This window comes from Hyperolius riggenbachi, chromosome 5 (genome assembly GCF_040937935.1).
Source record: "Hyperolius riggenbachi isolate aHypRig1 chromosome 5, aHypRig1.pri, whole genome shotgun sequence".
Taxonomy (NCBI): Eukaryota; Metazoa; Chordata; class Amphibia; order Anura; family Hyperoliidae; genus Hyperolius; species Hyperolius riggenbachi.
In genome coordinates, this window is record NC_090650.1 from 187184287 (window position 1) to 187201786 (window position 17500).

At 41.4% G+C, this 17500-nt stretch overlaps 1 protein-coding gene across 1 annotated transcript in view; it reads right to left on the reverse strand.

Moving 5' to 3' along the window:
• The window catches only part of ERP44 (endoplasmic reticulum protein 44), a 150613-nt gene that overhangs the window by 47690 nt on the left and 85423 nt on the right, over nucleotides 1-17500 (reverse strand). The window contains exon 4 of the mRNA XM_068238311.1: nucleotides 6304-6419. Coding sequence (XP_068094412.1) covers nucleotides 6304-6419 — 116 coding nt within the window. The remainder of the gene's footprint in view (nucleotides 1-6303; nucleotides 6420-17500) is intronic.

Below are 17500 nucleotides of genomic sequence, written 5' to 3' on the forward strand. Positions count from 1 at the left end.
GTACTTTGCCCGGCTTCCGTGTATCCCTTCATGCGCCCAAGCAGTGCATAAATTACGTGACGTCACGTTGAGAGCGGCCGTAGCCGCGTCTATGGACGGAGCGTGGTTGCCAGGGCAACCGCCCTATAAACAAACACACATCGCTGACGACAGCGTGTGTGAAGCGTGCACTAGGACTAGGGAAAACTACGATGAGATTAATACAAAGGGAGATTCAATACATCTATTGTTACATACAGTGGTGATATAAGGTATATATTCTAATAGTCAAATGGCATGCAAAATAAAGACTGCCCTGAACCATATACCGCAGGTATAATCAGTATACATAATATACCCATCAGGGGAGATACTACCACCTAAATACGCACATGATAATGCAAATTATTTTTGTAGCAAAACCTTTATGTATGTTTATATTGGGGGTAGCCATAGATTTTATTTTACTAAGACCGGCAGCCCTCTGCACCCAAATGATCACACACCCACCACTGATAATCGCATCTATGGAAAAACAGATGTATAAGTACCATATACAGGAAGGAATATTCTCATCACTAATTCCTCTTCTACAAGCAAGGATTAGCCATAAAAACGGTCAGATTAGGCATGAGGGCACAGGAGGCTCTTCATGTGAATGAGGAAGGGAATAGGGAGGCAAGTCCGGAGAACGGATGATTTTTGGCAAGTAAGAAGTTAAATGAAAGGAGCAAAGGTAAACCCTTCATTGAGGCCACCGGGGCTCAGAGTGCCCAGTCGATAAATCCAGAGGCCCGTTGGATTTATCGACTGGGCACTCTGAGCCCCGGTGGCCTCAATGAAGGGTTTACCTTTGCTCCTTTCATTTAACTTCTTACTTGCCAAAAATCATCCGTTCCCCGGACTTACCTCCCTATTCCCTTCCTCATTCACATGAAGAGAAGGAATTAGTGATGAGAATATTCCTTCCTGTATATGGTACTTATACATCTGTTTTTCCATAGATGCGATTATCAGTGGTGGGTGTGTGATCATTTGGATGCAGAGGGCTGCCTGTCTTAGTAAAGTCAAAAACTATGGCTACCCCCAATATAAACATACATAAAGATTTTGCTACAAAAATAATTTGCATTATCATGTGTGTATTTAGGTGGTAGTATCTCCCCTGATGGGTATATTATGTATACTGATTATACCTGCGGTATATGGTTCGGGGCAGTCTTTATTTTGCATGCCATTTGACTATTAGAATATGTACCTTATATCACCACTGTATGTAACAATAGATGTATTGAATCTCCCTTTGTATTAATCTCATCGTAGTTTTCCCTAGTGCACGCTTCACACACGCTGTTGTCAGCGATGTGTGTTTATGTTTATAGGGCGGTTGCCCTGGCAACCATGCTCCGTCCATAGACGCGGCTACGGCCGCTCTCAACGTGACATCACTTAATTTATGCACTGCTTGGGCGCATGAAGGGATACACGGAAGCCGGGCAAAGTACGCAACGGCTTCCCATTGGCCCAACAGAGCAGTGAATGCGCTCTGATAGGCGCAGACAACCCGCCCTCTGACATACCCTCTAGCCAATCAGGTTCTGGCATTTACGAATGAGGGGATCTTGGCACTTTGCTATGACTCTACGATATGGGAGCAATTTGTTTTCATCACAATAGGTAATATATATCACGGAGCATTAATTTGTGTATGTAGAGCGCTGTAGGTTACTCTTTAGCTACTCTTTGAAACATTATATACCTCTATGACTGGGATGCCTATTAGCTTATATTGTGAGTGACATACCTTAAAGCCAATCTGAGGATAACATATGGGCAGTGCAATGGCGTGTTTAAACACCACCTCTCCCAGCATGCAATGCGAATCCTCTCACAGTATAAAAGGACAGCTCAAACGGTCAGTGCTCATTTGCCTGCCAATTGGGGGCCATTCTAGCTACTACTCTAATATGTGTACTATGTGATATTTACTATGTCTTTATTTTAGCACGTTTTGGCACTCTAGCACTTTATTACTGTTCACTCCTGACGAAGTTTCTAATTTAATGAAACGAAACATGTAGGGTTTGGGTGTAGGGTTATAATAAGTTTACATTGGGAAATTGGCAGGCCTGTCGCAACGACTACTAACAATATGTCCGCCAACCCAATTGTTTCACATTGTCCAATATTAGTAGTCTTTGTATTTGATCTATTTTAGAGATATGAATTAAAAGTTACGTTTTATTCTTATTTGTCCTCCAAAAAAGGTATTTGTGAATTAAGTATCAAGGGAGTCTAGGATGGGTGTAATGCCTCCTAGAGAAAATGAGAGAGACCGGTAGCCCAACTGTGCAGTACCAATAGGTATAGGTGCAAAGTATGAAAGATGGTGTATTATACTCACAAAGGTAGGTTGCAATCCTTGCAACCACCATATGCGCCTGCGGGAGAATTAACGGTCTCCGCTCGGTTGTCCAGGCAAAACCAGAAGCTGGATGGTCACTCTCCTTGGAAACTTTATAGTACAAGACTGCAAAGGTATAACACCTCCTCTGAAAGGTCTAGGACTAAACTGTAAACTGTATAGGAGGCCACCCTGGTAAATCTAGACTAAATAAACTGGGTTTATTTAGTCTAGAGAAAAGACGCCTTAGAGGAGATCTAATTAACATGTATAAATACATCAGAGGGCAATATAATAGCTTGGCGGATGAGCTTTTTGTCCCTAGGCCTTCTCAAAGGACTAGGGGACATGATCTGCGCATGGAGGAAAAAACGTTTTAGCCATTTATTTAGGAAAGGGTTCTTTACAGTAAGAGTGATTAAGATGTGGAATGCATTGCCACAGGAAGTCGTTATGGCAAACTCTATACCTGCATTTAAAGGGGGCTTAGATGCTTTCCTTGGGTTGAAAGACATCCATGGCTACAATTACTAGGTAAGGCAGAATGATGTTGATCCAGGGATTTTATCTGATTGCCATCTGGAGTCGGGAAGGAATTTTTCCCTTTTGGGGCTAATTGGACCATGCCTTGTAAGGGTTTTTTCGCCTTCCTCTGGATCAACAGGGATATGTGAGGGAGCAGGCTGGAGTTGTACTTTGTACTGGTTGAACTCGATGGACGTATGTCTTTTTTCAACCAAAATAACTATATAACTATATACTATATATGCCAATAATAGGTGAAAAAAGAGGCAAACACCTCTCCAAATAACACCGGCATATTGGAAAAGTATAGATTTCAACACAAACATATGGCATCGCGTTTCATGGGTCAACTGAAAAAGTTGTGCCCGATTCAGTAGTAGCAATGAGCGTGAGCTCCTCCGATAGACTATCAGAGGCGCTCACGCTTCAACCTCTTAACTAGGCTTACACCCCTCTAGTGACCAGGCTATTTTTTTTTTTTAATTTAGGCCACCGCAGCTTTAAGGCCTCACTGCTGGGCCACACCACTCAGCACACAAGTGACCCCCCACCCCCCTTTTCTGCCCACCAACAGAAATTTCTGTTGGCGGGCTCTGACCACTCCCAGGATTGTTTATTTATTACAAATAATTTTTTTTTAAATAAATATACCTTTTTTTTTAAATTAATTTTCTTATCCCTCCCTCCCCCTGCCAGCCTATGACAGTGATCGGCTGTCATAGGCTTCAGCCACTGGGAGACTAATGGCGGAGCTCAGTCATTCAATCGGGCGTATGCGATATCCTGCAAAACCCTGCCCCAGGACTTGACGCCAATTGGAGTTAGGCCGTCCTGGGGTGCAGACGGGCTCACGCCCATTGGCGTGAGGTGGTCGTTAGATTAATTCAAGAAATTATTGTTTTAATAATTCAAGAAATTTGATTGAAACCCCTCCCCCCCATATTTTTCAACTGGCCGTGTTGGAAAATTCTGATCAATTTTTCTGAAAATGTAATAGTCTGTGTGGTTAATATGATGTAGGCATTGAATTTAGGGGGTTTCATGTGCCAGTAAAAAAATTCTCAGTGGGCCATAGTTTGAGAATTGCAGTTCCAAAGGGAAAACTAGATTTCCTGGTAAATATAGATATTAAATTATAAAATTGCTCTTTACCACCACCTCATTGTGGAATCAAATATTCTCTGTATGTTAAACACAAGAGAGAAGAAAACCTACAAGACACCTATATTCTCACCAGAACTAAAAAGGTGAAACAGTGACCTTCACTCCAGGTACATGGTAGGACTTTTATCTCTTCATGCCAACACGGTGTATTTTAAAAAAAAATAAAATCTTTATTTATTATAACAAGGTACATTAATCCCCTGATGAGTCACGCCCAGTGACGAAACTAGTAAGGTGAAGTCTAGCACGTGAGGGAGACTGACTAGGAAGTCACAGAGGTCTGGTGAAGAGAGGTATTGGGAGTGGCAGGCAATATAACCCAGGAGAGCACGCGGGGTGGAAGCCGCTCTAACATTCCAAAAGCAAAAGAATGCGAGTGTTCTTTTTAAATAAAGTTTTAATAATAATTTTAAACGGCACTCCACAATCAGAGCTCCATGCTTATTTTTTTAGGTATACTATACTTCACAATGTGCACTTTCATGTAAACTGCACGCTGTGAAATTGATATCAGTACTTTGGACGAAGATTTTGATCTGCTGCTCTGTGCAATCGTGAGGAGGCAAGGAGACCAGGTTAAATGCCCCACAAGCTGGGTTGATCGTAGTCTAACCAATCAGTGATTACTTTTCCAATTGGGTGCAGTCTTTTACCCGTGGTTGAGGATCTGATCTGACTATAATAACCGAAGCACAAGCTAACTGCATGAATTTGTCAAGATTAGGGATTACCCCCCCCCCCCCCCCCCCCCCCCTGGAACAGAGGCGCATGCACACACACTGGACTTTTTATCGCATTCTATGCCGTGGTATGCCTTGTATTCGATTGTGATTATTGATAAGGCTATCATGGCATTTATACTTAACCTGGTTGTTGATCTACTTAAAGGGGTGCTATGGCAAAAAAATTGTAAAATGTAAAATATGCACAAACAAATAAGAAGCATGTTTTTTCCAGAGTAAAATGAGCCATAACTTGCTTTTCCCCTGTTGCACTTACAGTAAGTAGGTAGTAGAAATCTGACAGAAGTGACAGGTTTTGGACTAGTCCATCTCTTCATAGGAGATTCTCAGCAAGGCTTTTATTCTTTATAAAGATATTCCCTAAAAAGGATCTAAACAATGATGCTGGCCAGCTCGCTACACAGTTTTTTGGCAGCTGGACAGAGCAACTGCCATTCACTAAGTGCTTTTGAAAATAAATTCCTGAGAATCCCCCCATAAAGAGATGGATTAGTCCAAAACCTGTCACTTCTGTCAGATTTCTACTACCTACTGTAGGTGACAGTAACAAGGCAGAAAAGTAATTTATGGCTCATTTACTCTGGAAAAACGTACTTCTTTATTTTTTATGTTTGCACATATTTTAAATTTTTATCGCCATAGTGCCCCTTTAATCAAGGCTGACTTGCATCTCTGTGGAATTAAGCATGGGTAAGGTTGCTGTGTTTTTTTTCTCCTGGCTACTGGTCTCGGTGGGGAAAAAAAATGGACAGTTTTGTTTTTATATTGTAAGCGCTATGTTCTGTGCATCCCTATAACGTCTCAACAAGCAGAGACTTCTTTATAGGCAAATGTTGCAAGAAGTGTCCATCACTAGAATGAGAAACAGTCTCATACCACTATGTATTTTAAATGAAGCAATCAAAATTTAATTAAAGTGTAGACTTCCAACTTCAGTTAGACAGTTCATCCTAAATTTGTCACCTGCTTCAGGGCTACACAAGATCTTCTTTATCAAAGATGTACTAAATTGAACATGTTGACATTCCTCATTTTTGCTATACCATGTATGCCATCCAAATTATAGCCCGCTTTAATTGCGCCAACAGCTTTTTGGACCTTATAATGAGAGTGCACAGCAAAGGCCTCCTAATGAAAATGTCACACTTGGCATCAGCTGCAGGTCTTCTACCTGCTTAATTGCCAATGAAAAAAAGGAAAGACATTTTCACACTTGGTAATGAAAGAACTTTAATTAACTGACCATTTTTTTTTTAGATTTATTATTTTTGCCTTTGAAAAGAAAAGGGACACAAATCCTTAACAAAGTTGGTATGCAAACACCTTCAAATTAAAAGCTGGTAGTCTGCACTTTCAGTTTCATTATATAATGTTAACTGCAATATTTTTAGAAAAAAAAATAAAGCAGAAATAACTATACCAATGTCCAAATATTTACAGAGTAACTGTAAAAACACACGCTGAGAGGCTGATGCCTAGTACACTTACAATGTTGATCGCAATCCACTCTAGCAAAGACCACTTTACTTCTATCAGGATATTCTTCTTTAATTATGTTGGAAGCTTCATCAAAAATAGGATGTAACATCTGACTAAATCTGCACCTATTGAAAAAAAAATATACATACGGTCTATACATCAGTTTCTTTTCTTTCTTTTTTTTTTTTTTTGCTTAACAAATTTAAAATAAACAAACAGAGATCATCAATCAGATGCTAATATTCCTGACTTGGATGTAAAATGTAATGCAATTTGTATGCAGCTTGGAATGGACCCAGTCAAATGCAAACAATGCCAGTTTGAATTGTCCCAATTCCAAGCTGGATGCAATTTACATCCAAGTTGAAAAAATTAACATCTCATAGATCATCTCTAAAAATATTAATACCTGAACCGATAGAAGTCCAATTTCAGACACAGTATGTACAAGTTAAAGGTTCAGATACTTTTCTAAGATGTTACAGACTTCCTAGCTAGAAAACAAGCTATACTTTTTGGCCAAGTTCCCAGTGGTGTGTTTTTGTGTGTGGTCTTTGTAATGTGCAATGCACTACCTATGCATCGTTTACAATGCGGTGGGTGTATTATTGCAAAGCACACAGCAGTGAAGCATACTTTTCATTGACTGTATGCGACGCACGGATAACATGTAGCGCCGCTTACCTGTTGCGTTCCTGCTCTTACAGGGAACACAACGCCCACTGCGAATGTAGCCTTAGATGTAAACATTGTACTGGAATCACACAGGCCATTCTGCATTTGTGTGTGTCCAATGTCTTCAGAACAACAAGAGCTGGGCAACGCAATCTAAAAAAAAAATAACATACAATGGTGCCTCTTCTGACCTTCCTCTAGGAAGAGATAAACCCTTAAAGGACAACCGTAGAGAGAAGAATATAAATGCTACCATATTTATTTCCTTTTAAACAATACCAGTTACCTGGCAGTCCTGCTGATCTCTTTGGCTGCAGTAATGTCTGAATAACATCTGAAACAACTATGCAGCTAATCTTGTCATATCTGACAATATCAGACTGCAGCTGATCTGCATATGCTTGTTCAGGGTTTATGGCTAAAAGCATTATGCCTGGTACATACGATGATTTTCTGGCAGATTATTTCCAACATGACCAATCTGATTTCTGAACGATTTTCTGATTAATTTTCCGTTCACTTCTATGGAAGTTCGAAAAAAAATTATCGGAAATCAGATCGGACATGTTGGAATTTGAAAAATCGATCTGGCAGTAAATCTGCCAGAAAAATCTCACAAGTACCAGGCATTAGAGGCAGAGGATCGTCAGGACAGCCAGGCAACATATGGCAGTCTCCATATCCCTCTCGCTTCACTCGTCCTTTAACTACCCATAAGTGTCTGGACCATGTCATTTATTACTATGAGACTTAAAGGGTAACTTCATTTTAGTAAATCTATTCTGCAACACCTATGCCATCACTACACAAGTCATTTGAAAGAGGAAATCTTACATATCCGTGAATATGCTGGCTCTACATGCACAGAGTCATGATTAATCACTCCCATCTCACTAACAGCTGAGAGGAAAGATTGGATATTTGCATGTTTTGTTGTAAAAGCCTGGTAAAAGGCCTGGGAAAAATCGATCAATGTAATCATAGGCATGTCTGTATAATACAGCTTGTTAAAATACTTGAAATATATGGAAATATTTTAATAAGGACTGTTTTAATTACTTAAGAATGTGAAAACATACTTTAGGCTGCTTACACACCAAGACGTTACAGGCGCACGTTAGTGCGCCTGTAACGCTCCCCCAACGCACAGCAATGTAACACAAGTGGGCTGTTCACACAGCCCACGTTGCGTTACATGTAATGCTGCACGTTCGGTGCAAAGTGCAGCATGCTACGGCGTTGGAGCGGCTATAGCCGCGTTAGACTGTTTGCACATGCGCAGTGGGGGGCGGAGAGGAGGCGGGGAGAGCCAGCTACAGTAGCCGCGCACATGGCTACTTAATATTCACTGCACTGGCGGCAGCTGATTGGCCGGCGGGACTACGTGATGCGGAGTGTCTTGCTCCGCATCACGTGGTCCCGCTGGCCAATCAGCGCCACTCTGGGAGACATTATAGGAATCGAGCCGCCGAACGCGGCTCACTCTACCGTCGGCTTTTGCAGCACCATACGTTGTGTTAGGTGCACGTTATGCGACCTTAACGTGCCACCTAACACAACGTCTTGGTGTGCAAGAAGCCTTAATGGATATGGTACTGACAGCCAGGGATGGGGGTGGAGTAGGCAGCTTGCTAAACAGAAATGAGGAGGGAGAGGAGGAGGAGATGATCAGCACCTGTAAATCAGTGTGCCAGGTACTTTTTGTTTTTACATTGCAGAAAAAAAGGGTAGGCAAATGCCTGGATGAAAAGATTTTTACAGGGAACCAGAGGTGAGAAATATGGAGGCTGACATATTTATCTCCTTTTAAACAATGCACATTGTCTGGCTGTCCTGCTGATCCACTGCCTCATATTACTATACCCTGAACAAGCATGCTGTAGATCAGATGTTTCTGACAAAAATCTGACAATAAAAACTGCATGCTTGTTTCAGGTGTGTGATTCAGACACTGCTGACCAGAAAGATCAGCAGGACTGGCAAGCTACTGGTATTGTTTAAAAGGAAATAAATATGGTAGCCTTCATATGTTTCTCACCTCGGGTTCCTTTTAAAACCCTCGCTCATCTTTGCTTTTAATAACTTCATAAAAATGTAAGTTTTTGAAAAGTGTACATTTAAATTTATTAAAATACATTGCAACAATATGTTTTTGCAATATAATCGTCCAAAGTTGTGGCTGCACAGTGTTGGCAGAGAGCATTTTTCAACCTCAGGCTGAACTGTAAACATCACTGCAGTCACGTCCCTAGTGATCAACAGGTAGTGACTAGGCCGTCAGTCACTAGGAAAACTAGGAACCATTTCTCCCCACATGGACCCATGTGCTATTGACTTTTTCTCATGCATTTTCTCCTAGGAGATTATTTTTCATCTTCTCTTTAAAATAACTTTATAACTGAAAAAGTGCCAAAAAGTAGGTGAAAAGGTACTATAAAAAACCATTTAAAGTATTTTCTTGCTTGGTGATGATTTAAAAAGGCATTTTAATGACAAGTTTGAAAATATCACATAAGAGGAAAACTTAGTGAAAAAAGTGAATTGCATATGGCCATAGTGTTGACCAAGTCAGTGCAGTTACCATGTTATTTGTGGAAATGGGGATCTAGGTCTGGAACATCAAATATACTAAACAATTATGCAATATAACATTAAAGTGGAACTTTTCTGAATATAGCTTAAAGGGAATATCCAAGCAAAATAAAAAAATGAGTTTCACTTACCTGGGGCTTCTACCAGCCCCATGCAGCCATCCTGTGCCCTCGTAGTCACTCACTGCTGCTCCAGTCCCCCGCTGGCAGCTTGCCGACCTCGGAGGTCGGCAGGACGCATTGCGTACATTTTTACGCATTCCCGCTAGTGCAGGAACATTAACACATACATTTTTACGCATTACTGGTTCAATGCGTAAAAATGTACACATTAAACCAGTAACGCGTAAAAATGTATGGGTTAATGTTCCTGCACTAGCGGGAATGCGTAAAAATGTACGCAATGCGTCCCACCGACCTCCGAGGTCGGCAAGCTGCCAGCGGGGGACTGGAGCAGCAGTGAGTGACTACGAGGGCACAGGATGGCTGCATGGGGCTGGTAGAAGCCCCAGGTAAGAGAAACTCATTTTTTTTTATTTTGCTTGGACATTCCCTTTAACCACTTGAGGACCGTGGGCTTTACCCCCCTTAAGGACCAGGCACTTTTTTTCCATTCAGACCACTGCAGCTTTCACGGTTTATTGCTCGCTCATACAACCTACCACCTAAATGAATTTTGGCTCCTTTTCTTGTCACTAATAAAGCTTTCTTTTGGTGCTATTTGATTGCTGCTGCGATTTTTACTTTTTATTATATTCATCAAAAAAGACATGAATTTTGTCAAAAAAATGATTTTTTTAACTTTCTGTGCTGACATTTTTCAAATAAAGTAAAATTTTTGTATACATGCAGCGCGAAAAATGTGGACAGACATGTTTTTGATTAAAAAAAAAACCCATTCAGCCTATATTTATTGGTTTGGGTAAAAGTTATAGCGTTTACAAACTATGGTGCAAAAAGTGAATTTTCCCATTTTCCAGCATCTCTGACTTTCCTGACCACCTGACATGTTTCATGAGGGGCTAGAATTCCAGGATAGTATAAATACCCCTCAAATGACCCCATTTTGGAAAGAAGACATCCCAAAGTATTTACTGAGAGGCATAGTGAGTTCATAGAAGATATTTTTTGTCACAAGTAAGCGGAAAATGACACTTTGTGACAAAAAAAAAGTTTCCATTTCTTCTAACTTGCGACAAAAAAAAAAAAATGAAATCTGCCACGGACTCACTATGCTCCTCTCTGAATACTTTAAAGTGTCTACTTTCCAAAATGGGGACATATGTGGGGTGTTTACTGTCCTGACATTTTGGGGGGTGCTAAATTGTAAGCTCATTGGACTTTGGGCCCCTTAGCGCAGTTAGGCTGCAAAAAAGTGCCACACATGTGGTATTGTCGTACTCAGGAGAAGTAGTATAATGTGTTTTGGGGTGTATTTTTACACATACCCATGCTGGGTGGGAGAAATATCTCTATAAATGACAATTGTTTGATTTTTTTTTTACACACAATTGTCCATTTACAGAGATCTTTCTCCCACTCAGCATGGATATGTGTAAAAATACACCCCAAAACACATTAAACTACTTCTCCCGAGTACGGCGATACCACGTGTGGCACTTTTTTGCACCCTAACTGCGCTAAGGGGCCCAAAGTCCAATGAGTACATTTAGGATTTCACAGGTCATTTTTGTTTCAAGAGGGCCCCTAAAATGCCAGGGCAGTATAGGAACCCCACAAATGACCCCATTCTAGAAAGAAGACACCCAAAGGTATTCCGTTAGGAGTATGGTGAGTTCATAGAAGATTTTATTTTTTTGTCACAAGTTAGCGGAAATTGATTTTAATTGTTTTTTTTTTTCACAAAGTGTCATTTTCCGCTAACTTGTGACAAAAAATAAAATCTTCTATGAACTCACCATACTCCTAATGGAATACCTTTGGGTTTCTTCTTTCTAGAATGGGGTCATTTGTGGGGTTCCTATACTGCCCTGGCATTTTAGGGGCCCTAAACTGTGAGGAGTAGTCTTGAAACCAAATGTCGCAAAATGACCTGTGAAATCCTAAAGGTACTCATTGGACTTTGGGCCCCTTAGCGTACTTAGGGTGTAAAAAAGTGCCACACATGTGGTACCGCCGTACTCAGGAGAAGTAGTATAATGTGTTTTGGGGTGTATTTTTACACATACCCATGCTGGGTGGGAAAAATATCTCTGTAAATGACAATTGTTTGATTTTTTTTTTTTTTTTACACACAATTGTTTATTTACAGAGATATTTCTCCCACCCAGCATGGGTATGTGTATATGGGTATATGTGGCATTTGGTTTCTAGACGACTCCTCACGGTTTAGGGCCCCTAAAATGCCAGGGCAGGAACCCCACAAGTGACCCCATTTTTGAAAGAAGACACCCCCAGGTATTCCGTTAGGTGTATGGCGAGTTCATAGAAGATTTTATTTTTTGTCACAAGTTAGTGAAAAATGACACTTTGTGAAAATAAAAATAAATTTCCGCTAACTTGACAAAAAATAAAATCTTCTATGAACTTGTCATACACCTAACAGAATACCTTGGGGTGTCTTTTTTTCTAAAATGGGGTCACTTGTGGGGTTCCTATACCGCCCTGGCATTTTACGGGCCCAAAACCGTGAGTAGTCTGGGAACCAAATGTCTCAAAATGACTGTTCAGGGGTATAAGCATCTGCAAATTTTGATGACAGGTGGTCTATGAGGGGGCGAATTTTGTGGAACCGGTCATAAGCAGGGTGGCCTTTTAGATGACAGGTTGTATTGGGCCTGATCTGATGGATAGGAGTGCTAGGGGGGTGACAGGAGGTGATTGATGGGTGTCTCAGGGGGTGGTTAGAGGGGAAAATAGATGCAATCAATGCACTGGGGAGGTGATCGGAAGGGGGTCTGGGGGGGATCTGAGGGTTTGGCCGAGTGATCAGGAGCCCACACGGGGCAAATTAGGGCCTGATCTGATGGGTAGGTGTGCTAGGGGGTGACAGGAGGTGATTGATGGGTGTATCAAGGTGTGATTAGAGGGGGGAATAGATGCAAGCAATGCACTGGCGAGGTGATCAGGGCTGGGGTCTGAGGGCGTTCTGAGGGTGTGGGCGGGTGATTGAGTGCCCAAGGGGCAGATAGGGGTCTAATCTGATAGGTACCAGTGACAGGGGGTGATTGATGGGTAATTAGTGGGTGTTTAGGGTAGAGAACAGATGTAAACACTGCATTTGGGAGGTGATCGGACGTCGGATCTGCGGGCGATCTATTAGTGTGGGTGGGTGATCAGATTGCCCGCAAGTCTGCAGTCAGGTTTGGTAACAAGTCGGGTTAAGAGAGCTACAGTATTGATCTCTAAGGGCTCTTTCACATCTAACAACGCGTGCAGGAGCCGTTATCCTGCACGCGTTGAATAGGCTGCGGCGTGTCGTCGGGATGCTGCGGTGCAAAGCAATCAGCGGCGGTAGCTATTAACCAGACGGGAAAATGCCGCCTCCCAACCATTAAAAGCTCCCAGGTGCGTCGAACCGCAATGCACCGAAACGTCGGGTGTGAAAGGTAAAATGAAAGTCTATGGACTTTCATTTTACCTTGGTTAACGCAAAGTATTGACTTTGTGTTAAAATGCTGGAAGTGAGCTCTAATGTGAAAGAACCCTGTGCAGCTGAAGTTGCAGCAGTAACTACTGTCAAAAAGAGCCTTTACGGGAGCTGGCATGTGTTGCAACACACAGACTGTACATCTGCATGCACTCATTGTGCAACAGATCGATGTCCCACACAAGACTGGATGCCCGCTGCACAACCTTGGCAACAGGACACAAGCAAGATGATGCTAAACAAGCACAAAGGGGGCCATGATGGTTTTGTAACCCTTTCTAGACATATCCTGAGAATTTTTATTCTTTAGGAATTGTATTTAAATTGTGGCATTATATTTGATAGTAAGGGAATTTAGCTGTTTCCACTTCAAATATAAGCAAGAAGTTTCAAATCAGGATGATGCCATTTATTGGCTAACGAAAAAATAATAAGAATAAGCAAGCTTTCGGCTTTGCAGCCTTCTTCTGGCTTAAATCCTGTTTGCTTGCAGGCTGATGGTACAGACAGCTTTATACATGCATCATCAAAAGGGGATACATAGATGTTTTTCAAGCATAAATACATGTCATTAAGATGCCTTAACTGAAACAGAACACATGGGAGGTTGTTAGTGGAGATAAGAATCCTTGTTTACACCATGCTCACAGACCTGGGATTTGGACTGTCACAGAGGCATCGTAAATTCTGAGTTCACAAGTTTAGCTATATAGGCTGAGAAAGAGTTTTGGCATTAAATATCCTCAGCCTCATACCAATATAAAAAGTTTTTGTCCTTATTCATGCCTTTGTCCACCGCTTTGAACCAATTTATAAATGTTGTTTCTGCTTTTAATCGATCATTTGACGTTTTGAAGCCACCCTTCAGGGCAGTGACACGAAGATCATACATGCTGTGTCCGTTGGAACGAAAGTGTGTAGCAAGTGGAAGTTCAGATTTGGTATCGTTAACAGTGTACTTGTGTCCATTCATACGTTTGCGCAGAGTTTGTCCAGTTTCTCCCACGTACATAACATTGGGACATTTAGCACACATGATCAGATATACCAGATTGGTGGAACCACAGGAAAATGTGCCTTGTACTCTGTACTCCTGTTGTGAACCTGGTATTGTTAACCTGTCAGTGGAGTAAATGTGTCTGCAGGTCCCACACCTTTTTTGTCGGCAAGGTGATGTTCCGTTTTGTTGTGGCCTAGTCAAAGAACTCCTGACAATCATGTTTTAGATTGTGTGGTTGCCGATATGACAAGAGGGGAGGTTTAGACAATATCTTTCTCAGTCTGTGATCCTTGTGTAAAATGGAATGAAGTTCCTTAGCAATCCTCCTTAAGATTTCCAGGTGTGGGTTGTAGGTGACAACCAAAGGGACACAATCCTCTTTCTAGTTTTGCTTATATTTCAGGAGTTCAGTCCTGGGGATGATGTTGGCTTTCCTGATTTGGGCCTCAGTCATAAGAGGACTGTAAACTTGTTTCATGAAAGCGTTCTTAAGGCGATCCAGGCGCTTGTCTCTGTCCATCCTCTCAGAACAAATCCGGTTGTATAAAATTGTATCATCCCGATTTAAAACTTCTTGCTTTTACTGATGGCTAACACGGTACAATACCCTACTGCTACCACTTCAATTATTAAATACTGTGCTTAGAAGTTGAAAGAACACATGAGGAACATCTTTGTACTCGATTGGTTATCTGAAGTAAACATAAACCAACTTCTCAGTAAATCATTAGTCAAAAGAAACATGGGGAAGAGTCACTGCCAAAACAAGTCTCTGCCTTTAAATGGTTCACCTGGAATGAACATGCAAGTCTACTGACTCATTTGACATTCTAAGCCTGTTTACCTCTTTCAAATGCAGGCGTCAAAAGTATTACAGCCAGAAGATCTGCACTACACCTAGGCAAATAATGTCAGACAGACATAAATTGACTGCTTTACTAATCTCATAAAAATATTTAATTTCAAGTTAATTTTAGAAGCATTTATTAAAAGTGAACATGAAACGAGTAAAATTTAAAATAAACACATGATGTGCCTGCAAATGAATACAACATACTTACCTTGTCGTCAGTTCCTCTCAGAAGCTCCCCATTTTCTTCTAACAATAATTCCTCCCAGTTCTGACATTTCCGATTTCACAGGCTGTCTTCCCATACAGCCAATTACATGAGGTGAAATCTGTCCTGGATAGGGCATCCACCTAATACTTGTTTCATGCTGTGAGTGCCCTTTTGTTTATTGTTATTATCTTCCAGTTCTGACAAGATTTTGTCAGACTTGTTTTACAGGAAGTTAAAAGTCTTAGGTCCCCTTTTCACAATATCATTTGCAGTCAGTTATAACTGAAATTACAACTGATGTGCAAGGGAATGTCCATGTTTCCCTATGGCTCAAGCGATATTACTTGTTAGCGGAGTACTAATGCAGAAGCTGTTGAAATGGAGGACAGAGAATTCCATTGATCATAGTGGACACACAGGACGCGGGAGAAGAGAAAGATTCATAAGCAGACTATGCGGGAGGCAAGTATGACGTGCGGATGTTTATTTTGACTTTTATTTTTCAGTTCAGGTTTGCTTTAAAAATGCAGCAAGACTGCATAAAGTCAGCTACTTGTCTCAGTCGGGAGAAGCCACTGGATGGTCCAAAAGCTTCCCTGGTCCTCCTATGCCCCTCTGTTCTTTTGCTGGGATCCTTTATAAAATATTCAACATTAATATGGAATACTGCTTGTGGTCGCACCTTGCTCTGTGTACTTACTAGAGCAGTGTTTCTCAACATTTTATAGGTATGTACCCCTTTTAAAACCCTGTACTCACCAAGTACCCCCTAGCATAGTAAACATTATCACAAGTACCCCTTGACAAATATATATTTAATCGTAGTACATGATAATTGGTTCTAAATAGTTTCCAAGCATTTCCTATTGCTTTTAATTAGCTAAAATACTAATTTAATGCTGTATAAAGCTGAACTGTAGATATAAAATAAACACATTGTTTCACTTACCTGGGGCTTCCACAAGCCCCCAGCAGGCGTCCTGTCCCGCTTCTCGATGAGCCTCCGTTCTCCCGCCGCCAGGCCCCTGCGTGGCTCTGGCCACACGTATCCTTTCTTCGCGTTCCCCGCTATTGCAGAGGGGAACGCGAAGAAAGGATACGCTTGGCAGGGCCGCGCTGGCCTCGATTTACAAGTCGAGGTACGGGAAGGAGCGGCGGCGGGGGAACGGAGACTCGTGGAGATTCGGCGCAGGACAGGACAGCTGCTGGGGGCTTGGGGAAGCCCCAGGTAAGTGAAATGTGTTTATTTTATATCTACAGTTCCGCTTTAAATAAGATTTATAATTTTCTAAAACTCTAAATTTTTTATTCTTGGTTAAGTATATCAAGCCCCAGTACCCCCTGGAACCACCAGAAGTACCCCCTGGGGTATGCATACCACACATTGAGAACCTAGGTACTAGAGTATCTTTAGGGCCCTTTCACACTGGGGCGAAGTGGCATTTTTACCATACCCCACCGCTAGGGCAATGTTACTCTATAGAGCTTTTCATACCGACGCGGTGTGGTGCGATGGAAGTGACATTTTTGCCGCATCCTATGTCTATGTCTAATTCTATGGTGACGTGTGCTTTTTAAAACGACCACAATTTTCAAGTGTCCCGCATGCACGGAAGTGTATTTTAGCAGTACGTTTCCATGCATGTTATCGCTTCGCCAACAGGAAGTGAGCGTTGCTTCCTGCTTGGCTGGCTGCCAGATGGGGATTACTGTGTACTAACGCGGCAATCCTCAAAGGCCTGTTTTTGGCAGTGTGGCCCAGGGTACCACCAATCTACAGTCTGGTCAAGATCAAACACATAAATGCCTTAAAGCAAACTTGCCACACTTCAGTGAAGCCTCTGTCCGGTTTCAAAGTACATCTTTGCCAATGTATTTATAATGACTTAGTTACCCCCTCCTGCCCTTGTGCTGTTGGTTATTGCAGCCAAGATTCTAGAAAAGGAAGGTACAGGAGGGTATCATAGGAACCTGTAAATCACATGCAAGTAAAGTTCTGAGTAAGTGACACTATAGCTACCATCGGTGGCTTCCTTTGGTTATGGCAATCAATTAAACTTGTACTGGAGGGAGTACCAATACATTGTTGCTTTTTCCATCACCATGTATGAAATGGAAACTTGAAGAAGAACTCTGGTGACATTGTGGAAACCCACATTAACATCGGATTTTTATATTATATAGATATATATATATATATATATATATATATATATATATAGATAGAGATATATATAGATAGAGATATATATAGATAGAGATATATATA